We start from the raw sequence: 25,248 nt of genomic DNA, 5'->3' as shown, positions 1-25,248 counted from the left end.
GAAGGTAAGTTGGACTTAAAGATAATCAGTTATAAATTTTGTTACATTTAAAGCTCTCAAATGTATAAGTTTTACAATCTCACTTTAAGATCATGTTTGAGACGTGCAAGACTCCTTGAGGAAATTGAGTTTGGAGGGGAAGGAAACACAAGGATTGTTGTCTTTAAAGAATAATCTGTTATTGATAATAGATAAGTCCTTGTACTTACCATTGTTCAAGAAACAGATATGATAATTAAATAATGATGTTACTCCTAACCTTATTAAAAGACAAGACAACACTAAGATTCTCTCAAGCACCATCTAAAGTTCAAACTCAATAGCCTCAAGAAGTGTCATTAAGAAGATTCACCAGAGAAAGGAAAAATGTAATTTGATATGATTATGTCATATTTCTTGAAGAACATGAATATAACATTAGGTTGACTAAGAAGGTCTAATTGACCTTCAAGTCATGTTGTGCTCTAACTCTCAAGTGGATTGATGCCATAAATGATGTAATAAAACTGATGGTTGAACATGACATTTGAGATATCGTCAAATTGCATGAAAGTGTGAAACTCATAAATTGTAGATAAATATCTATAGTCGAAAGCGACTCAATGGGTAATATTGAGATATATAAAATTTGTCTTGTCGCCAAAAATTCTACAAGAAGGAAGACATTGATCACAAAGAGACATTCTCTTTGATTTCTTATAAAGACTTTCTTAGGACTATAATGACACTATAGATAATTGTTTTGCATAGATGGATGTAAATATTACGTTTCTAAATGAAAATATTGATGAATCAATTTATACGGTGCAACTAGAAAACCTTGTTTAAGGTGATCTAAAGTCTGTGGTATGCAAACTAAATAAATCCATTTATGCTTTTAAACAAGTCTCTCGTCTATGGTATTACAAAATTCATCAAGATTACTTCTTATGATGTTGAGGTAAATTTGGTTGATGATTGCATATACTAAAAGATTAGTGGGAGCATATTATTTTGGTATTATATGTTGATGACATCCTACTATCATCATACGATTTATTGTTGCAAAACAGTTATATTGCAATTTATCATGTATTCTTAAGTTTATTTTTTATTGTCATAAAATAATTTTTTGTGGGAGTCCTAAGGTGATATATGAGTAATCTTGGTATGCAACACTAGAAAGTAGTAAAGCACATTATGCGTTAATTGAAGAGAACAAGAAACTACATGTTTTCATATTGAAAGTCTAGAAGTTTAGAGATCATTGGGTATTCTGACTTTGACTTTTTTAGAATGTCTTAATAGTAATCACTCCACATAAGGATCCATATTTAACCGTGTTGGTGGAGTTAATATTTTGCTATGAGACACCATACTAGAATTTATGATTGCTAAATTATTGTAACTTGTTTGCCTATTGTCGCCAACATTAAGTAATCATCGAATGTTTATTGGGACAATATCTTAGCGGTCTTATTAAGGATTCAACCAAGTAAAAGTTTGTTGACATAAAGTATTTGGTTGTTAAATAAAGAATCCTGAAAATACAAAGTTGTATAGAACATATAGAGACTCATTCCATGCTAGCTGATCCACTTACTAAAGGTATGAAACTTGAAGTTTTTCATGAGCACACTGCTTATATGAGTGTAATTCCTGATAGTACCTTAGTTTAGTGCGAGTCTTACTTATGTTCTATATCTTATGGTTTACAAACATATAGTTGTTTGGATTTCTGCAAAAATAAAGTTGAAGTTTATCATTTCATTATAAGCTTGTTTTGTTTGCAATATTTATGTTGTGTTTGGATTTATCTCTTTAAAAAATAAAGTTTGGACCAATTGGAAATAGGCATGACTAAGATCACATTGCATGTAATTTTCATGTTGTTTATCCATATTGACCTATGCTATTGGGTGTATTGATGTGGTGGTCATTGGGGTCTAGTTACATTTGTTGTAGTGACGAAAGATGTAGTGATTCCATTATTGATATATGAGATGGATCAGGTTGTTAAGGTGGAAGTCTAAAGGTAAATAGCATACATACTAAAGGTAGATGTCTAAAGTTTGATATAATTGTTACAATATGTAGCCCAAGTGAGAGATTGTTAGAATTTTCTATTCCAATAATTAATGTGGGCTAAAATTATAAGATAATTATATTAGTTATTTATCATTAATGAGTTTTATTTTATGTGATCAAATTAAGTGAGCCTGCTAGACAACTAAATAAAAGGATATGGACTTAAATGAGCAGATGTCAGTGTTGGTCTATTAGGGGATAATGGGAACCCTATTAGGTTGATACGCTATAAAAAGGCTATGGTCTCCAATATACCGAACCGTCACATATAATTTCTCTTCTCCCTATCTAAAGGGTTATGAAGGTCCTATTAAGGAATAAAGAGTTTCCAGTTGAGGAAGAACCATGAAGTCACCGATTATGTTGTTAGCCGATTATTCGTTCCGTAACAGATCCTAAGAAGAATACATAGAAAGAAATCACATACGGATTCAAATTCCGATGCGTTTGTTTGATCAACCATTATGGATTCAGGTATTCCTAAAACTCTTCTTAATAATCTAACGTAATGTGTTCCTGGTGGTTATATTGGTATTTCATAAGGATCCTCTAAATTCCAACATGAAGATATAATTATATTTCTACCAACAAAGCTATTTTTTCATATGATCATATACATGGTAGATCAATGCTTGAGATATATAATATCATAGAGCATGCATGAGATCAATGCTTTAATTGTAGATAAAGAGGAGTTGCAACTGCAAATTTATGATATGGTTCACACTCGTGATACTTATCAAAAAATGTTTAACATTGGACTTCTAATTTGGTGAATAAAATGAAAGTACTATTGATCTTCTTCACAAAAGATAATGAGAAACTATGGTCATGAAATGAAGCAACTACTTTTGTACTCATCAATGGCTTCATAATAATGGCCTCCATTTTGGCGTTGATATATATATCAAAAGAAAACTATAAAATAGATTAAAAAGAAAGCAACATAAAAGAAACCGAAGCAGCAATAGAGCCGCAGAGGATCGGTAAGGGGATAAAAGAGAAGAAACCGAAGCGGTGGCAGAGTCGCACAGGATTGGTCAAGAGGGAGAAGAGATATGAAGAGAAAACTTGAATTTATTGAAATCGAAAGAAAAATTACAAAGAGTTTTTCCCTAATAGAGCTTCTCTCTCTAATATCTCAAATCTGACTATCTGGAAGGGTGCCTCAAAACTGAGTCGAGGACTCCTTTTATAGCCAAATTGTGTTACTGTTGCAACAGTACCGGTTATGTGATCGGAACTATTTGTATAGTACAGGTAAATAGCAATTAATCATCATTTAAAGAAATACCAAAATTGACATCTTTGTTTTGGTAAAAAGGATCATCTTCTTCTGAAGAGTTAGTTTCTTCCTTCTTTGAGGAGGAACCTTCATCTTCTTCTTGCTGAAGGATTTGTAAGACTTCTTTGAGATTTTTGGCCAGACTTTCCCTTGATCTGGAACTTACAAGGAATGCAGCGAGTTGGGACTTCTGGTTAAGAAACAATGAAGTCTCAGGATCAGTTGCTTTGAGGAGCTCTGGATGAGCCTTAAACCAAAGCTTGACCTGTTATGGTTCTACTTTGGATACATCAAATTGTGCCCACCACTTTACAAAGGTGTGTCTCTGAAGTGACAAGAAATTTTTGTTTCCTTCAGTTTTGCTATACCTGTATTACCAGGAGAAAATCCAGGATAAAGCGAAACTAGAAAAATATTTGAGGTATGCTGGAATTCTCGATTCTTGGGAATTGTATAGTTTGTTAAATTGAGCATATCCTTGTTGGACTTGTTCCAGGAAAATTTCAGGTATTGGGCCGAAGAAGTCCCACCATTGAAGAAACCAATTGGGAAAATTGTAGACTATGTTAGTCTTAAAGTAAATAAGCCATTAATGTTTGAATCTGGTATTTTGGTGCCAAAATACTTTGGTCCAGACATCAATATAATCCCAATAGGTATAACCTACAGGATCAAAGGGTGCAAAGAATTTCTTGGCTTGATTTAGGTTTGGTCCAAATTGTCTTGGTTGCATTACCTTTAGGATCTGGATTGTTGAATGAGTGCTTAAAGATTGGTCTTTTGGATCTTTGAAATGTTTGATAGACACTGAGTTTGAGTCTATCAGTATGAACTCATAAAAAGTCCTTGTTTTATTGATAGTGGTGGGTTTGAAATGGAATCCTGGAGGGAAAGCCTTAGCTGTAGCCTTAAAGGGATCTTTGCAAAACAGTTGAAAATTTATTTTTTATAAACATAACTATTAGTTTGTTTGGTGGTGTTTGTGGTTGAGATAGGGTTTGTTTCCCTTTAGGATTGGCAATTATTTTCGATTGTGAGGAATTTTGAATCATGGTTTGTAGGGCTCTTTCAGAATCATCATCAGATTCAGAGGCAATGTCTGCGCAAGTCTTTTTAACTATTTTTGGGAGTTTGGTTAGACCCATTTCTTGTAGGGCCTGCAGAGTTTGTACTGAGAAGGCATAGTCGGCCTTTGTTTGTTTTGCGGTTGCAGTTTTGGGAGATCCTGAGTGGATGACTCAAGTTTGATGGTGACTATTTGGGTCGATGACCCTTCTTTTTTGGGTTTCTGGGAAGATGCCCCGGCCTGGATTGGTGACCTAGAGGATATGGAAGAACTCCTTTTGATGGTTGGCTCAGGTGGGGCCAACTTAAAACCTTTACCTGTGCTTTTTCCTCCCCGTAGGGAGGTTCCGGACCCCTTAGGCAGCATGAGAATTTTTCTATAAGAATTCATGGGTAAGATAGTCAGATAGAGAGTTTGATGTGCCCTTGATATATTCTATATCAAAATAAAAAACACTTAAAATTACTGTCATCTTGCAAAAATCTGTTTCGAGGTAAGGTTTTTTACATATTTTTGTAAAATATCTTTGGCTGATTTACAATCAACCCGAATTAAAAATTTCTGATTTAATAAATCAGATTGAAATTTGGAAATGCACAAAACAATTGCTAAAACTTTCTTTTTAACAGTTGAATATTTTAGTTATGCAGAATTCCAATGCTTTCATGTGTATGCAATGACATGTTCTTGGTCATGGACTCTTTGTTTAAGGATACCACCATAACCTATGTCAGATGCATCAGTTTCAACAATTTTGAATGCCTGTGGAATTGGGAGATACAGACATTTTATGGATTGGACTTTGAGTTTGATGTCTTTGACAGTTTGAGTATGGATGTCAGACCAAGGAGGCGGAGTTTTCTTCAACCTATCATGCAATGGCTTGACAATATTGTTTAAGTATAGTACAAATTCTCCTACATAGTTCAAACAACCAAGAAATCTTTGTAGCTGGGTTTTGTCAAAAATTGGTTGGGGAATTTGTCCGCGAATTCTATTGATCTATCTATAGGTATGATTGTACCCTGGTGAATGTTATGACCAAGGAATCAAATCTTTGTTTGAAATAGATTGATCTTTATTTTGGAGACGGCGAGACCGTTTTGTTTGATGATGTGAATAAAAGTTTGCAAGTGTTTAAAATGTTGGTCTATGTTTTGGTAGAAGATTAAAACATCATCTATGTAGACAATGACAAATTTTGAATAGGGATTGAAAATATCGTTCATGATTTTTTGGAATTCTGATGGGACGTTCTTCAAACCGAATGACATAACATTCCATTCGTATTGCCCGAAAGGTACTGTAAAGGCAGTTTTGTACCTATCAAATTCTTGTATCTGGATTTGCCAAAATTCAGATTTCATGTCAAATTTGGAAAATATTTTTGTGGAATTTAATCTGTTAAGTAAATCTTTTTTGTTTGAAATATGATACCTAATCCATTGTAAAGCTTGGTTTAAAGGTTTATAATTTATGACTAAACGAGGTGCACTCCGTTCAAGCTCTGATTGTTTATTGACGTAGAAAGCAGCGCAAGACCATGGGCTTTCACTCTTTCTAATCAAACCTTTAATTTCTTTTTGGAAATATTGGAGAAATTCTTCATTCATTTGGATTGGTCTAGCTTTTGTGGGAATTTGTTTTTCCCTAAAATCTTTCTCATAAGGGAGACCAACAATATGTTTCTTACGATTCCAGAATGCATGTGGCAAGTCGGAACAAATGGTTAATTGGATATGTTGTAACAAGGTTTGGATTTTCTCTTTTACTTGTGGTTTTTCCAATTGTGACTAAATGTTACTAAAAGAGTTTTCTTCTTTTAAGAAATTGATTTGACTAATTTTCTTTTCTATGAAATTTATATTTCTTGTGATTGGTTTAGTAGAAAAATTAAATATAATTTTTCTTCCCAAATGAGTGGTAGTTATTCCTTCCCTAGATATCTGAAGGGGGAATAAGGCTCTAATGAAGGGTGTTCCTAAGATAACCTCATTCTTTAGGTTTTTTACCAGAAGAAAGTTTGTGTTAATCCTAAGACCCTGATTTTCTATGATTACGCTTGATAATTTGTAATTAATCTTTAATTTTGAGTCATTGTCCGTACTTAGTTTTTCTGAGGTTTTCTCAAAGAATTTTGTAGGAACTAATCCTTCCAAAATACAGTTTGATTCAGCCTCGGTGTCAAATAGGGTCATTGTTTCTAAAACAAAATCATTAATAATGATTCTAATGTTTATATAAAATTTTTGGATCTTAATCTTGTTGATTAATCCCATAAATATTTCATCTTCTAGATTTTCATTTTCTACATCTTTCTCAGAATCACTATTTTCTTCTAGTTGATATAGGATGATCTAATGAATTTCTTGTTGTTGTCGAAGTTCCTTAACTTCTTTTTTCAAATTATTAATCTCTGTCTGGAGATCTTGGATTATGGTTGGTTTTGCTGAAATGTTTTCTAATCTTTTGAATATATTGCTAACATCAAATTTATTATTTGTAATAAAGTATTTTGGCTTGGGTTTGGTTTCCAAAGACTTTCTCAGTTTTTCCAGGAAAACCTTCTTTTCTAGGGGGTCTGGTATGGAATTGATTGCTTCGAACAAGCGATCTTGCTCTCTTGTTAGAGTATTGATTTCTTGTATATCTTCATCGTCTGTAGACGATGGTTGGTCATCTTGTTGAATTAGGTTTAGATTCTCTTCAGAGGATGTAGAGGATGTATTTTCCAATTCTTCCTCTAAGGTCTCGATAAGCAAATTATTAATCCGATCTTCAATAGTTGGATCTAGGTTAAGGTTTCTTAATTTTTTTCTTTAACCTATAGTATTTGCTAATGTGGCCCTGTTTCCCACAATTGTAGCATGTTATCTTGGGTTTTACGTTTTGGCTTTGAAGTTTCAGTCTCTTTGCTGGTTGGGGGTTTATGCGAGTATTTCCTTCTTGGAAATCTCTTTTGATTGAAGGTTTTACTTCCATGGGATTCTTTGCTAAGGTTTTGTTTCTTCTTTTGCTTTGGACAGGCGGGTAGTCCAAATTGTTCGCAGAAAGATCCTAAATCTCTCTTTGTCTGGGCCTTCTCTTTGGCTAATTGTCTTTGGATTTTGTCATCTTGACAGATGATCAAAGCTACTTTCTGGACATATGAAATTAATTGAAAATAACTTAAATTCTCATATGGGATGTCTCCATTGATAGATTGGCTAAGGATTTTGTCTCTAACCTTATCTCCTAATGATATTGGAAGACCGACTAGAAATTTTTCTTTCCAGAAAGGTTGTTGGCTATCCTCTCTTGTGTAAACTCTAGTTAGGAAGGTGTCTCTATACCACCTAAAATCCGCTAAAGTTCTACACTTAAGATTGGATAATAATTATGCTGACCTATCTTTCTAAAGTGATGGGTCACCGATAAAGTGTTGAGCTATTGTAAAAATAAGGGTATTAACAGTGTCAAGAATCTCCTTATTATCATCATTTGTAATGACTTTTCCATTGAGATCTGTTTTGACTGCGCCGTAAATTTTTTATTTTTCATCATTAGTGAGATAATTATCACACCATCCCTTTAATTGGTCGGAAAATCCTGCCACTAGGATATCGATCATTGTTTCCTTCGAACACTCATGGGATGTCTGGTAAGCCGTGACTACCATTGTCATGTGTTGGAGTGTATTCATAATATTATACTCTGTTTGGGCATCTATATTCCATTCATAAATGTTGTTTACGCTGAAACTTTTAAAATTATTCTCGCCTCTTTCTTCTAACAGGAGGTCAAGGGCGGTTGGTCTTTGGTAATAAAGTTTGGAGGGTGTTTTCCAATGTCTGGAATTTATTGGATTTATATCCTTCTCAGATACTGAACCTATTTCAGTTGCGTGTTTTGAATTTTGATCACTATCTTCATTAATATCATTAATTAATTTGGAGGTGCTTCTTGTTCTCATTTTTTATGTTTCTTCCGAAGGTTGGGGAGTTTCAGGGATGACTCTAAGTAAACTATCAATCTTGTTTAATAATTCACTATTGTTGTCACCTACTTCTTTCGTAAAGGATTTGTTTTTCCTAAGTTCCCTAATTTTTTGTTTTGCCTTTTCACTAACCTTAAAAGGTTTGAATAAGGGTTTTTCTATAAGGACATTTGACAAAGATTCTTCATGAGTTTTCTATTTAGGAGTTGCCTTTGTTTTAATGGATTCTCCTAAAACTTGAAGGTATTTATTGGTATACTTAGCTTATTCCATTAGGCTCTTGATGTCTTTGGAAGTTATTTCTTCATTGACATCTTTTGTTTTGAATGGCGTGGCCATGACAGGATTATCATTACTGGCTTTGACCTTTGGTAATTGGTAATGAGTTGTTGGAGGTAATTCCAATTGGATCAACTCATCATCTTTGATTTGCTAGTTTGTAATGACATTGGTTGTTAGTATAGGCATGGAACCAATCAAAGAAAAATATGTTGATCTTGACTCTTTTGAAAAATTTATAAAACTTGTCTTGGATTTGTTTTCTATCTGAACCCTTAAAATATTGAAAAAACCATCTCTTTTGAGGTTCATTCTCTAGAGAATAAAAGTCTTTCTTAAGGGTATCCTTATCAATGCTAAATTTGTCAGATAACATCATAAGGTTAATGCATAGAAGAGTATGTTGGAGATTGGATCGACTTTTGGTCGTCCTCTTGCTCTTGATTGTATATTGTTCTAGGTATACTAGAAGTTGTATCTAATCCTTGGAGGTTTATACTAGTAAACTAGTTTTGTGACATAGATCTAGTTAATCCTACTTGAATTGATCAGGTTCTTACCGAAAAAGACCCTTTTGTCGATTCGTATTCGGATCTTGAGGCTCCTATTCTTGATGAAAAGGAATTTCTCCTATTAAAGGTTATTTCTACCTTACCAGAGTTATCTTGCTTAATTTGTTCTATAGTTGGAGCGGGTCAGGGGACTGACGGTGTGGCCTTGTCCATGACCCATTTTTCAGGGAGAGTTACCTCATCCCATTTTATGGTTCTTGGGAGAGAAACATTGGCCTTTGTCATATCAGTGATAAACAAAGTTGTCTCACCTCTTTGTGGTTTTAGAAGGACTCGTGATGCATAACTGTTCATGACCTTGTACTGAATCCTATATATTAATGATGTTGGGATTGATCCTTCTTTCATGTCAAGTCCATGAAAGTGGATGTTTAGGAACAGAGAGTCAAGAATGTTTCTATCCACTAGACTCACTGTTTTGTTTGGATAACAATTGAAATAGACTGGACCTTGTCCTAAGCTTGTTTCTACCGTTCCTATTAAGGAATCTTCGAATTTGTTGTGCCTAATATCTCTAAGACACATTAATACTGCGGCATCTATGCCCATATCAATTAAAGGCTTGATGGCTACTTGTACACATCCTATGTGTAGGTATTTGTATTTTCGACTATGTTCATAAATTGAGTTTTTTGAAAGTAAATGAAATTCTTCCACTATATCATGTCCTAGAGGAATATTATTTTCTACAGTTTTGATTATGTAATTAAAATTATGTTTGTCTTTGATTGTCTCAAGAACATACAGTGAGTCCTGAGGGATTTCCGGAATACTCCAGTCATTCATATTTTGATTTATTTCTTCGAATCGGACCTCCTCATCGAAGAGATTGGGTTTTGGGGCGACCTCGTGGGTCTGGTTTTCTTGCTCATTGAGCAAATTTAGGTGTCTAGAAGAACTATTTGAGGAGGATGATGATGAATTAGAACGAAAAGAAATACGGGAGAAGGACCGTAAAAAAACACGACATAATAATTTCATCCTCTAGTATCTTTGTCTTCATTTGGTTTCATAGAAGTAATTCCATAAGATTATATGTTACTAAATTTCTTGGATCTGAAAAATTAAAAAAAAATAACTCTTTTTTTTAAGAACAATACAATTTGAAGTTACTCCTATAGCCGCCAGTATATTATGTCTTAATATTTTACTTGAACAGTACACCTTAGCCTTACTGCCCTTTCTCATTCACGGGTCTTACTACTACAGTACCATTCAACTAAAATACCAGACTGTTGTACTTCCAAGAGTATGGTTCAAACATGTACTCTTTAAATTAAGCGTACTATACATCATTGGAAAATATTTTCTGTACATAGTTTCAGATCCATGAAATCAGTTAACATATATCCTTACGGACACTATTCCTACTTCCCCATATGACTTTAAGTTTGATCTCTGGTATCAGAGCCAGATGGGGAAGTAGGAATATTGTCTGTAAGGGCATATGTTAACTGATTTCATGGATCTGAATTTATGTACGGTAACTATTTTCATGGATGTACAGTACTTTTAAGCAGTATATGTTTGAACAATATTTCTGGAAGTACATCAGTCTGATATTTTAGTTGAATGATACTGTAGCAGTAAGTCTCGTGGATGAGAAAGGACAGTAAGGCTAAGGTGTATTGTTCAAATAAAATATTAAGGCAAAATATACTAGTGACTATAAGACTAATGTTCAAACTATATTGTCCGATAAAAAAAAGAGTTAATTTTTTTTTCAGATCCAAGAAATTTAGTAACATATAACCTTATGGAAACATTTCTATGGAACCACATGAAGGCAAAGATACTAGAGGATGAATTAATTATGTCACGTCTTTTACGTTCTTTCTCACGTATTTCTTTTAGATCTAACTCATCTTCATCATTATCCTCAATAAATTTCCCAAGAAACACCAATTTGCTCAACGAGCAAGAAAACCAGACCCACGAGGTCGCTCCTAAACATAATCTCTTCGATGAGAAGTCAGATTCGAAGATATAAATCAAAATATGGATGACTGAAATATTCCAGAAATCCCTCAAGATACACTGTATGTTCTTGAGACAATTAAAGGCAAACATAATTTTGATTACATAATCAAAACTATAGAGAATAATATTCCTTTAGGATAAGATATAGGGGAAGAATTTCATTTACTTTCAAAAAATTCAATTTATGAGCATAGTCATAAATACAAATATCTACACATAGGATGTGTACAAGTAGTCATCAAGTCCTGAATTGAGATGGACATAGATGCAGCAATATTAATGTGCCTTAGAGACATTAGGCATAACAAATTTGAAGATTCCTTGATAGGAACAGTAGAAACAAGCCTAGGACAAGGTCAGTATACTTCAATTGTTATCCAAACAAAACAGTGAGTTTGATGGACAGAAACATTCTTGACCCTCTGTTCTTAAATATCCACTTTCATGGCCTTGACATGAAAGAATGATCAATTTTGACGGCCTTAATCTACAGGATTCAGTACAAAGTCATGAATACTTGTGCGTCAAGAGTCCTATTAAAACCATAAAGAGGAGAGACAACTTTGTTTATTACTGATATGACAAAGGCCAATGTTTCTCTCCCGAGAACAATAAAATGGGATGAGGTAACTCTTCCTGAAAAATAGGTTATGGATAAGGCCACACTGTTTGTTCCCTGACCTGCTCCAACCATAGAACAAATTAAACAAGACAATTCTGGTAAGGTAGAAATAACCTTTAACAGGAGAAATTCTTTCTCATCAAGGATAGAAGCCTCTTGGTCTAAATATGAGTCAGCAAGAAGGTCTTTCTCGGTGAGAACCCGTTCAATTCCAGTAGGATTAACTAGATCTGAGTCACACAATCAGTTCCCTATTGTAAACCTCCAAGGTTTAGATACCACTTCTAGTATACCTAGAACAACATACAACCAAGAACAAAAGGACGACCAAAAGTTTATCTTCCTATTTTGTCTATTACACTAAATCGGTTCTCCTATTTTTTAATTCACTATTTGAGTCTCTTATATTTCAAAATATATTTTTATTTTATATATTATATTTTTAAAATCTTATGTATTTTTATTACACTATTCAAAAATTATTTTATAAAGTAAATATATAATATAAATTTTATCTTTAATGTATATTTTTTACATAAATTATAATTTCATAAAATGACAATATTTTATTATCTTTTTAATATCTATATATGTGATTTAATGACAATATTTTTTTTTTACCTATATTAAGATATTCTTGTTATTTATTAAATAAAATCAAAGTATTTTTTATTTTTTAAAATATATATGTATGTAATTTATTGACACTATGTTTATCTATATTATAATAAATAACATGAATATTTTAATATAGATAAAAAAAAATATTGTCACTAAATCACAAGCATTATTTTAAAAGATAAATATAATATAGAAAATAAAAATAAAAATAAAACTTATATAAATACATATAATTACAAAAGGCTTAATGACAACACTTACATAGATGGATACACTATTCTTTCTAAAGATGTGTTGATAAACAAGATACAGAAAACCAAATGGTTTTCTAAATTTGATCTAAAATCTGGATTTCACCAAGTTAAGATGCATTCCAATTCTATAAAATGGACTGCCTCTTCTTGTTCAAAAGGATTATTCGAATGAAAAGTAATGCCTTTCGGATTGAAAAACGCACCACAAATTTTCCAAAGAAAAATGGATAATATTTTTGAAAATTACAAAGAATTTACTAATACATATATAGATGATGTACTCGTCTTTTCAAAAACTAAAGAAGACCATTATCTACATCTCAAACAAGTTCTTCATTTATTTAAAAAATTTGGCTTAATTATTTCAAAGTCAAAAATGGAGATTTGCAAGACTCATATTTCTTTCTAAGGAACAGAAATAGGAAACGGGAAAATAAGGCTTCAGCCTCATATCTCCCAAAAAATTCTTGGTTTCCCAGATAAAATGGAAGACATAAAAACCCTGAGAGCTTTTCTAGGCCTGCTTAATTATGCAAGAAATTTTATTAAAGATCTAGGAAAATACACCACTCCTCTTTACAACAAAAATCTTTGACAGGACAAAGGAAATTCAATACAGAGGATATAAAATTAGTCCAAAAAATAAAAGAAATGGTTAATAATTTGTCATATCTATCTTTACCACTAGATTCCGACTATTTAGTCAAAGAATGTGATGGTTGTGAACAAGGATGGAGAGCCATCCAAAAGAAAAAGAAAAATAAAAATGAAAAAAATTCATGATGAAGAAATCTGTAGGCATGCTTCAGGAAAATACCACACAAAACCACAAGTATACTCAACTTCTACATATTACAAAGTAAATGTCATAATAAATGTTTTAGAAGGATTTAAACTCTTCTTGATTAATAAAAGTGAAATTACCATAAGAACCGATTGCGAAGCAATAATGGCTTATGGTAGCCAACAATTAAATACTAATAAAAAGCCTCACAAAAGATGACTTTTGTTCCAAGAATATGTTTATCATAACTGAATAAAAATAAATTTTGAACACATAAAAGGAGTTAAGAATGTTGCTGCTGATATTATTTCTCGTTTTGTAGGGATACAACAAGATGAAGCCTTATAAGTCTCTTACCAAAATATAAAACAAAAAAATGAAGTTTGGTAATCAAGAATTGTCTGTACTTACAAACGAGTTTCACTACCCCGATAAGGAAACTGTCAATGACAAATTTAATTTCCTCATTGATAATATTTGAAATATTCCAAAGCATACAAACAATAATGAGCAATTCGTTTGTTCAATGAAAATGGCATAATTTATGCCTTATACTACTTCTGCATAGCAGATAACCAAGGAGTCCCTCTCCTTACAAAAGTCTCTCCTTCTAGGAAAGGTTATACAGCTTGTGTCTTGTTATCAGGCCCCATAAAGGAGTTTATACCAATTTTAAAGACCTTTGCCTTGCAAAGGAGGGTATTTAAAGCCCAATTTACAAAGGATTCTATTCAAGGGAAGAAGCAGAAAAAGTCATTGAACTAAATACCATAGATATCAATAAAATAAAAAAGGCCCTTGAACCGACTATAGTCATAAATGCTGACCAAACCAAGATCAGCCACAAAACCTATAAAGACTTAGTCAGCCCAAATATCCACGGACCAATAAATGGCTTGAACCTAGACAATTTCAAGAAAATACAGAACTTATTGTTTAAGGTACACAACAACCAAACCCAAATTTCGGGTCTCTACATAGGCGTGCATGCTTATTTCAATCAAAAATTTGTATGCACCAACAAAACCCCATTTTGCGAAGACAAAACCAATTGTCCTTGCAAAATAAAATTCCTTTTCAGAAAAGCCAGATTAAACCTGGACTAGTTTAAATCCTTTGGATATGAGGACTTAGCGATCTCCACGAAGAGCCTACTGGATTATGGATGTTTGGAATCAATCTTGATTCCTCCATCGGATAGATTTGAAGGATTTAACCCCTCAATTAATGAAGCTATAAACCTAATACAAGCAGAAATGATGGATTACATTGCCATCAAAATAACAACCTACCCGAACAATTTTTCTGCACAAAATTACCCTTGCCATGTCATGAAACTCCTACCAGAGGATCATAGAAATTTTCCCTGTCTGTTCAATGATGAATATGAAAGTTGGGATGTACAGGGTAACACACAGTACCAATACAGCCTCATGAGGGCACAAATACAAGGGTACCAATGGTTCTTCTCAGAATCAGACAAACGAGAGTTTGACCTAATAAGAGAAACTTATGACACAAAGCTCTTCCAACCATCATACTATGGGAAGTTCTTCATTCCCTTCCCAGTTGATCACAACAAAAAATTGGTCCAATTCTTCCAAAAAGAGAAGAAAGATAAAGAGATTTACGAAGCCAGTGGATGTCATGGACAATAGACTCCTCCTTTTCCATCCACTGATCTCTCAATGGAAGACTCATCAGACATTTTCTGATTCTGGAAATATCCAAGAAGAAGAAGATGTTACTATTACAAAATCAACAAAGAACTGAAGACAGAAGTATCCTGCCAAAATACAGTTGTAAATTCAAGGCGGGAATCTTTACTATTGCAAAGACTCTGACACTTGGTCTATCTATAAAATTTTATAGTAAAAAGAGCCCTACGACAAAGTAAATGAAGAGTAACTTTACTGTTCTTGACTGAAAGGGCTTTTGTCTTTTTCTTTCTGTTTTCTCTATATAAAGGGTCTTCGGACTCAGTTGTAGACACGCCAGAAAACACTAGAAAAACAAGTGAGAGAAATAGAGAGGAAAAAGTTTGTAATAGTTCATTGTGCAATAATATCAAGCTTGTATTTTAAACAACGAAAAAGTGAAAATAGTAGTACAATAAAAGTAAAAATAGTAGTACAATAATATAATATAAATCAGCAAAGGTGGCAGAGCCTCCTATTTAGATTTATATTATATTTTAACAAATAAATAAAATACACAGTTAAGAGTAAGCGATAAGCGGAAGAAAGGATCAAATTAGATGGATAGAAGGCACTCCTCAAGTGGACACTATATGTTATCTCATCTAAGAAAAATATAGAATATGATGATCTAGACTCTCTTTTTTAAAAAAAAAATTGCAAGATCCTTATCGGTTTTCTGAATATTAAGCCGAGTACTGAAGATCCTTACCAGCCCACATTCTTTGAGTCTTACGATGATCTTATTTTTCTCTAAGCACCAGCCTAACCATAAAGGACTTCCATTGTTTTTCAAAAATAGATATCAAGAGCACACTTTTGCAAGCTTACAAATCCCAGGTTTTCAAAAAACAAACAAAAAAAAGAAAAATTCAAAAGTAAAGTAAACATCTGGGTTCTAAATCATATTCGCATTTTCTAAATAAAGATAACTAAGGCCCCTTGAGGGTGCCTTCAAAGAATTTAGCCAGACATATTGGATATCATACTTACAGTTTGACGGAAAAATCAAGGGGGGAAGATTCGAAAAGAAGCTTGATATTATTGCATAATGCATTATTACAAACTTTTTCCTCTCTGTTTCTCTCACTTGTTTTTCTAGTGTTTTCTGACATGCCTACAACTGAGTCCGAAGACCCATTATATAGAGAAAACATAAAGAAAAAGACAAAAGTCCCTTCAGTCAAGCACAGTAAAGTTACTGTTCATTTACTTTGTCATAGGGCTCTTTTTACTAAAAAAAAATTATAGATAGACCCAGTGTTAGAGTCTTTGCAACAATAAAGATTCTCACCTTGAATTTACAGTTGTATTTTGGCAAGATACTTCTGTCTTCAGTTCTTTGTTGATTTTGTAATAGTAACATCTTCTTCTTCTTAGATATTTTCAGAATAGAAAATGTCTGATGAGTCTTCCATTGAGAGATCAGTGAATGGAAAAGGAGGAGTTTGTTGTCCATGACATCCACTGGCTTCATAAATCTCTTTATCTTTCTTCTCTTTTTGGAAGAATTGGACCAATTTATTGTTGTGATTAATCGGGAAAGGAATAAAGAACTTCCCATTGTATGATGGTTGGAAGAGCTTTGTGTCATGAGTTTCTCTTATTAGGTCAAACTCTCGTTTGTCTGATTCTAGGAAGAACCATTGATACCCTTGTATTTGTGCCCTTATAAGGCTATATTAGTATTGTGTGTTACCCTGTACATTCCAACTTTCGTATTCATCATTGAACAGACAGGAAAAGTTTCTATGATCCTCTGGTAGGAGTTTCATGACATGGCAGGGGTAATTTTGAGCAGAAAAATTTCTCGGACAGGTTGTTATTTTGATGGTAATGTAATCCATCATTTCTGCTTGTATTAGGTTTATAACTTCAATAATTGAGGGGGTTAAATCCTTCAAATCTATCCGATGGAGGAATCAAGATTGATTCCAAACATCTATAATCTAGTAGACTCTTCGTGGAGATTGCTAAGTCCTCATATCCAAAGGACTTAAACTGGTCTAGGTCTAATCTGACTTTTCTAAAAAGGAATTTTATTTTGCAAGGACAATTGGTTTTGTCTTTGCAAAATGGGGTTTTATTGGTGCATACAAATTTTTTATTGAAATAAGCATGCACGCCTATGTAGAGACTCGGAATTTGGGTTTGGTTGTTGTGTACCTTAAACAATAAGTTATGTATTTTCTTGAAATTGTCTAGGTTCAAGCCATTTATTGGTCCGGGGATATTTGGGCTGACTGAGTCTTTATAGGTTTTGTGACTGGTCTTGGTTTGGTCAGCATTTATGACTATAATCGTGTTTTTTGGTTCAAGGGCCTTTTTTATTTTATTGATGTCTGTGGTATTTAGTTCAAGGACTTTTTCTACTTCTTCCCTTGAATAAAATCCTTTGTAAATTGGGTTTTGAATACCCTCCTTTGCAAAGCAAAGGTCTTTAAAATTGGTATAAACACCTTTATGGGGCCTGATAACAAGACACAAGCTGTATAACCTTTCCTAGAAGGAGAGGGTTTTGTAAGGAGAGAGACTCCTTGGTTATTTGCTATGCACAAGTTGTATAAGACACAAATTATACCCTTTTCAATGAACAAATGAATTGCTCATTATTGTTTGTATGTTTTGGAATATTCCAAATATTATCAATAAGGCAATTAAATTTGTCATTGACAGCTTCCCTACCGGGGTAGTGAAACTCGTTTGTAAGTACAGACAATTCTTGATTACCAAACTTCATTTTTTTGTTTTATATTTTGGTAAGAGACTTACAGGGCTTTATCTTGTTGTATCCCTACAAAACGAGAAAGAATATTAGGAGCAACATTCTTAACTCCTTTTATGTGTTCAAAATTTATTTTTATTCCGTTATGATAAACATATTCTTGGAACAAAAGTCATCTTTTGTGAGGCTCTTTATCAGTATTTATTTGTTGGCTACCATAAGCAATTATTGCTTCGTAATCGGTTTTTATGGTAATTTCACTTTTATTAATCAAGAAGAGTTTAAATCCTTCTAAAGCATTTATTACGACATTTACTTTGTAATCTGTAAAAGTTAAGTATACATGTGGTTTTGTGTGGTATTTTCCTAAAGCATACCTACAGGTTTCTTCATCATGAATTTTTTCATTTTTATTTTTCTTTTCTTTAGGATGGCTCCCCATCCCTGTTCACAACCATCAGATTCTATGACTAAATAGTCGGAATCTAGTGGTAAAGATAGATATGACAAATTATTAATCATTTCTTTTATTTTCTGGACTAATTTTATATCCTATGTATTGAATTTCCTTTGTCCTGTCAAAGATGTTTTGTTGTAAAGAGGAGCGGTGTATTTTCCTAGATCTTTAATGAAATTTCTTGCATAATTGAGCATGCCTAGAAAAACTCTCAGGGTTTTTATGTCTTCCATTTTATTTGGGAAACTAAGAATTTTTTGGGAAATATGAGGTTGAAGCCTTATTTTCCTGTTTCCTATTTCTGCTCCCAGGAAAGAAATATGAGTCTTGCAAATCTCCATTTTTTACTTTGAAATAATTAAGCCAAATTTTTCAAATAAATGAAGAACTTGTTTGAGATGTAGATAATGTTCTTCTTTAGTTTTTGAAAAGACGAGTACATCATCTATATATGGACAAGTAAATTCTTTGTAATTTCCAAAAATATTATCCATTTTTCTTTGGAAAATTTGTGGTGTGTTTTTCAATCCGAAAGACATTATTTTCCATTCGAATAATCCTTCTGAACAAGAAAAGACAGTTCATTTTATAGAATCGGGGTACATCTTAACTTGGTGAAATCCAGATTTTAGATCAAATTTAGAAAACCATTTGACTTTCTGTATCTTGTTTATCAACACATCTTTAGAAGGAATAGTGTATCCATCTTATTAACAATAAAAGCAGGGCTTATTTGGAGACTAGTGCTGGGTACTTTAACTTTTAGATTCAAGAGGGTTTTTATGTGATTTTTACATTTCTCTTGTTTGAAGTTCCCATACTGAATATATTTAGTTTTAATTATCAGATCTTAGTTTATAATTTCTAATTTACATATAACAAGATCTTTTTCTCAATATTTTGTAGGGTGTTCTCCTATTATGCTTATTTTGTTTAATCTATTGTATATTATCGAAAGTTATAATTTTATTAATTTTGACGGAATTTTAATCAGATTATGCTACGGATAATTCATATTGTAGTTCGATTTCTGTTTTTATGCTTTCTAAAATATTTTCATGGTAAGAATCATGGGAAGTTTCTAAAGTGTCCATCCTACTATAATTTTGTGATTCTTTTATTTTACAGCTTCTAGGTGTGTCACAAGGACATTGATCACTAACATTAGTGGGTGTATCACCACGCTATGTTCGTAACTCTGATGTAAGTTCGTCTATTATCGATGACATTTGTGAATTTGTAGAAATTAATAAGTAATCTTTGGTAATAGTGACTGATATGTTATCATGTACGATAAAATCAAGTCTTAAAATCATTTTTTCTTTGGTTGGTTGCAAGTCCACAACATTTGCTTTATTTATAAAGATTTTATTGCCAAAGATATTACATTTTGTAGATAATTGGATAATAAAATTTCTGATTTCTGTATCATTAATTATTATGTCTTTTAATTATTATATTACTTCTAAAACAATTATGTTGGGGTACAACATTTTTACACATGGAAGTAAAAGAACAATCAATATCCACCAAAGCTTGCAAAATTACTTGAGTTTGGTCAAAATTGTTTATTTTTAAAAAAATTATTTTAATCAAAATACGTAGACTTTTATTTTTCTTTTTATTGCAAATTATGGCCTAATCATGCCACTCTTATTGAGTATATGTATAACGTTCATTCACCCCACAACACACAAAAATAAAATTATTCAATTTGTTTGAAAATATTTTTCAACTAGCTTAAAGAACAACGACGAAATTATAGATTCGAATTTAAAACAACAAAGAAGGCCCATTAATGAAGCAAATCTCTTGGGGTCCAAAGTGCTCCCACATAATGGAGCAATTATTATATGATTTTGGATTATATAGTCTTAATAATTTTATTATAAATTGAAAATTTCTACCACTTAACAATTAACCAAACCATTACTATTCTGAATCAAATAATAATTTTTACACAAGATGGGTCATCAGTCATATCATATTCATCAAGAAAATCTACACTTTTCCAAAGTTATTGGCTCAAATCTCCAAGCATTATCCTACAAGTTATTTTTTTTATTAAAGTTATATCATCATCATGTACCCAGAATAACTACTGTTCCGTGAAAAAGATGATGGGTACTCCAAACCCTGTTTTCTACTCCTTTGTTGTTTTTTTAACTTACATCCCATTAGTAAGTTTGTTCTCGGAAAGGTAAATAAATGAGATAAGAGGAGCTTAATTGGTCATATTTATCTTTTAATTTTTCTTTTTCGTTCTTGATAAGATATCATATGGTCCCAATTACTACAGTAACTATGGAGGGTTAAAACTCGCTGCCACTCCTACTATGGTATTACATTATTCTTGCGCTGAGATAGTCAAGTCATATATTTTTTAATATTGTTATGATATTTTTTATTCTTAAATTAAATATTATAAATCAATCTTGATAGCACAAACGTAAATTTAAATTATTTAACAAGCTTACTTAATAATGTATTTAATTAAAGAATCAAAGAATATATATTAAAATCACTCTTGCCACCAATAAATGAGCAATGAATGGGTCTGCAGCATCATCATGCAATTGAAGTATTGGTCAAATGAGAAAAAGAGGTTGGCCTACAATGGACCACGTAGCTACTGCAAAATAAATAAAAGTAGCGCTAGATTTGGACTTATCCTACGAAAAGGCAGTGTTATATTTTTCCCACTACAAGAATGGAAGGTACCTGGTCTTAAAAAATTATGAATAAATAAATAAATAAAGTAATACGTATAAACGTTTGAATAAAACATTACGTATCTATTATTTTGCAAAAAGAAAACAGAAAATCAAATCAAATTTGGGATCGAGATTCACTTCCCATCCCTTTTAGCTAGGTCGTTGCTTTTAATTAACAAAATTTAAGTATTGTTGCTTAAGGGACTGTAGTGTTATTTTTTTAATCAAAATGAAGAGTTTTGCCTCAATAGCTCATGTGGAACTTTAATGTTCAAATTACTAGAACGAAACTTTAATTTCCATCGATGAGCATCGTCACAAACTCATAAATATTTGACATTGGTAAAAAAAGAGAAATGACATATGGTAAATTTAGCCGTCCTACATCAACATATGATTTTATATGTTGCTTGTGTAGCCTCCTCTGACATTTAATATCAATTATTCAGATCAAGATATTAATTATGGATGAATGAAGCGCGTTCCTTTAAAAAATAAGTAGTAATGACAATTAACATTAAAATTTCACAGTTTTTATTTAACTTAATTTTAAAAAAACAAATACAAAAAGAATATACGTTTAGACTTTAGAGTATATTTTTATTTTTTTATTATTTAAAAAATAATGTAATAGCAATGTAAATCTTTTTATATGTTAGTATCATTATAATTCTTTTATATATGGGAATATATGAAATACCTCCACTCATACATTTTGATTGTGAAAGTAGAAAAGATGAATTACCAAATCAGATATTTTTCTTTTTCAACTTTAAAAAGATCAGGGTTTTAATCCGCACTTAAAATATTTCAGGTAAACTCTATCAAATGACCTTCATTTATTCACATATTTACACTGTCATACTCTAAGTCACAGAACCTGTATCATTATTAATTATTAACTTGTTTAAGCTCGGTAAATTTTAAAATATTACTCCCATTATTGTAAAAAATATTAATAAATTGTAAGTGCACAACAAACCCAACTTCACAGAAAAAAACAATATTATACATGTAATTGAGTTAAATATTAAATACTATATAGTAATATCGAACATCTGAACCTTTATCACCATGGCAGATTGATATAACTTATTTATACAAATATTTTTGCAACAAAAAATATAAGTTAAGAAAAATGAAAAACATTAATGTTGTAAAAAATATTATATAAATAATATAAATATATTTGTGTTTAGTTCAATTTATCTTTAAAAAAATATTTATATTTGTTTTAACTTTACGAGAAAATTTTAAAAAATAAATAATATTTTATTAAAATAATCCCTACGACATAATCGACCGTTTCAATTCATTATTCTCTTTTTTTTATCATAATTCATTATTCTCTGAATCAAAATGTAACACGTGAATTTTTTTTTATAAAGCTCACAAAATCTGTAAGACCAGGAACAACCCTTTCATATGAATATGGTTTGGAAATCCAACTACATTACTCGTTGGTCAAGCTGAGAATATGCCAAACAAATGAATAATGCACACTCTCCCCCCACTTCCCCCCAAAAGAGAACCTTTTGTGGGGGATAGATAATTTTAATTTAAGCAGTGCTCACAGTCTCTATTATTATGAGAAAAGTAAAGTCACTTGCTACCACATAAAGTCAATAGCCACTATTCTACTACATGTGTGTACTATAGACAATACCAGCTACCATATACTACAACTTTAAGAAAAGGAAAATAAAAATTAAACTAGGTAGTTAAAGGGGAAATTTGTAAAATTGTTCAAAGGTTAGAAGAATCAAATTCCAAGCTAAAAAAAAAAAGGAAACAAAAGAAGAAGAGCAAGAGGGGTTTAAGATGCATACCTGGCGCTTGCAGGGTAGGAACAACCTCCAGTGCCTGCTCATAAAAAACAACAAACAAGGGAATCAAAAACCAGGGTCAGAGGTTATTTTTCAAAACAATTTGTGTTCCTTGGTTTTACTCTTTTAGACAGTTTCTATGATATCCTTGGAAATATAACAATTTTGATATTGGGTCACTAGTAAATTATCCTTGGAAATATAACAATTTTAATATTGGGTCACTAGTAAATTTAAATAAGTTTAAGGACACTAAAGAAGAGAAAGATTTTTAAAAGGTAGTACTAAAATCATAAATTATTTGGGTCTAACCCAGTAGACAATAGGCATTCAACTTGTGGGAACAATCTAAATTGGATTTCTACAAAACATTGTGGAGAGGTAAAAAATTTTAAATATGACCAAGTTTAGGAGGATTAATCTTATAATCACTTCAAAATAATGAAGTTTTAAAGGATGGATAGTGGGCTAAGATTTTGTTATATTTATTTAAGTAAAAATAATCTATTTAATAAAATAATTTGTGTTTAATTCTCATATGTAAGATTATTTTGGATTAACATCAAACAAGGAATAAGATTACTCTCTTACCCAATAAATTAAAAGAAGCACGGAAGGTAAACATATGTCTGAGTCTCACAGTAAAAACCAAATAAAAAACTACTAGAATCCTTTAATTTTTTTTAATTTTATTATGACCAATTTTTATTTTTTTTCATGAAAGAAAAAGGATGAAAACAGTGGGGTGGAGGAATTACTGGGATCTGATGCAGTAACAGTGGCGGTTCCTGCAAAGTCACAGGATCCTTGTGCTTGACCCTTCCTTTGGAAATAGCTGTTAACTGCATAGTTACAGTGAGCTCTCACAGTGTTGGGTTGGAAACAAGGGCCATTCTGATGCAAAGGGTTACAATCAGCCCCAGCTCCACAAGCATAATCTAAGGTTTTCTGCAATATTGCATCACTTCCTTCCTTGCAAACACACCAAGTGGCACCTATTACATTATTCCACATAAACAAGTTTAAGCCAAAAAAAAGAAATTACAAGTTACAAGTACACATATATATTCCAAATAAAGCAAAACGTGTTTAAATCATATTTCAACAAACGTGGAATTATGTTGTTACACTCTATGCATATGATTGATACACGGTAACTGTATTATGTTCTAACATAAAAAAAAGAAGATCTTAACCCCGTGTTTAGCCAAAAAGAGTTTAAAAAAAAAAAAAAAGATGCTTTGTTGGTTCAGATGAAAGAAGATATAATGTGGTGGTTGAATAGTTAAAGGGCTTACTTGAAGAGCCAGTGAAGGCTAAAAGAAGCACTGCAAGAGCAAACAAGGCCATGTTGCTGATTTTTAGAGGTGGAAGGAGAGAGAAGGGGTTATTTGGAATGGTTGCTAGAGAGTAGAAGAGAGAGAAAGTGGTGTGAGATCAGAAAATGAGAGTCACCAAGACAAAAATATAAAAATAAATAAAAGAGATGATTTTGATTTTGAATTTTTGATGCAATAAAAGAAAGAAAGTTGTGTAAACGGTGTGTGGTGGAATGATGGACCCGTTTGGTGTCTCTTGTTGTGAGTACTTTTGGTTTTGGTACACTTGCATTGCATTAATATAGTTACGGCTATGAGTTGATTTATGCTATTTTTATGGTTTCATGTTCTTTTACTTGTATAAAGGGAGAAAATATTTGCATAGGGACTCGTGGAAGGCTTAACAGAGTGCGTGGCATGAGCAGAGGAACAGAGAACTCTTACCTCCTGTGTTGTTATAAGAGTGTGTATTTTATTAAGATTTCTTTTATTTATATATATTTCTAAAAAAACGTTTTTTTATTAGCATCCAAAGACAATGGAGATCAAAATAAATGTTTTCTTGATTTTTTTCTCATATATATAATTTTTTTTACCAAAAAATACAACTTTCCTTATTATTTACATAAATATACATGTTTATCATTCATAGTATAAATTCAGATTGGGGAATCCAAACTTAGATTGTGATTTTGAAAAAAAATGATTTTTTAAGTTGAGAACTCCGGTCTCTCCTATCCAAATTCTCAATGTGTTTTTTTATTCTTTTTTAAATTTTTTTAAAAATATTTTTTAAAATAATTTTTAGAAATATATATAAATAAAAGAAATTAATAAAATTAGAGAACATTATGAAATTAAACAAAATTATTTAAAAATATTATTAATTTTATTTATTTATATATATTTCTAAAAATATTTTTAAAAATTATTTAAAAAAAAAAACAAAAAATACACTGAGATTCGGGTTGAGAGACCTAAATTCTCAACGTAAAAAATCAAAT

General features: G+C 31.8%; 1 protein-coding gene and 1 non-coding gene across 4 annotated transcripts in view; both read right to left on the bottom strand.

The window, feature by feature from the left end:
- LOC100812033 (PLASMODESMATA CALLOSE-BINDING PROTEIN 3) overlaps nucleotides 1-24,508 on the bottom strand; it is a 28,912-nt gene extending 4,404 nt beyond the window's left edge. The window contains exons 1-4 of one of the 3 annotated variants that reach the window (XM_041016626.1): nucleotides 24,224-24,505; nucleotides 23,684-23,920; nucleotides 22,929-22,962; nucleotides 94-546 (exon numbers count right to left, since the gene is read on the bottom strand). In XM_041016626.1, the coding sequence (XP_040872560.1) occupies nucleotides 465-546; nucleotides 22,929-22,962; nucleotides 23,684-23,920; nucleotides 24,224-24,275 (405 nt within the window). In that variant the 5' untranslated portion in view covers nucleotides 24,276-24,505 and the 3' untranslated portion in view covers nucleotides 94-464. Of the gene's footprint in view, nucleotides 1-93; nucleotides 547-14,464; nucleotides 15,224-22,928; nucleotides 22,963-23,683; nucleotides 23,921-24,223 lie in introns of those variants that run through there. The other 2 variants (XM_006581951.4, XM_003527062.5) reach the window with 2 other exon arrangements.
- MIR4382 (microRNA MIR4382) lies at nucleotides 10,557-10,727 on the bottom strand. Its single transcript, NR_048710.1, has one exon. It is a non-coding gene; the product is annotated as a microRNA MIR4382 (primary transcript).
- Nucleotides 24,509-25,248: the final 740 nt, after the last annotated feature.

Source organism: Glycine max, chromosome 6 (genome assembly GCF_000004515.6).
Source record: "Glycine max cultivar Williams 82 chromosome 6, Glycine_max_v4.0, whole genome shotgun sequence".
Classification (NCBI taxonomy): domain Eukaryota; kingdom Viridiplantae; phylum Streptophyta; class Magnoliopsida; order Fabales; family Fabaceae; genus Glycine; species Glycine max.
Note: the sequence above shows the minus strand (reverse complement) of the source record. Positions and strands in the feature narration are given on the sequence as shown.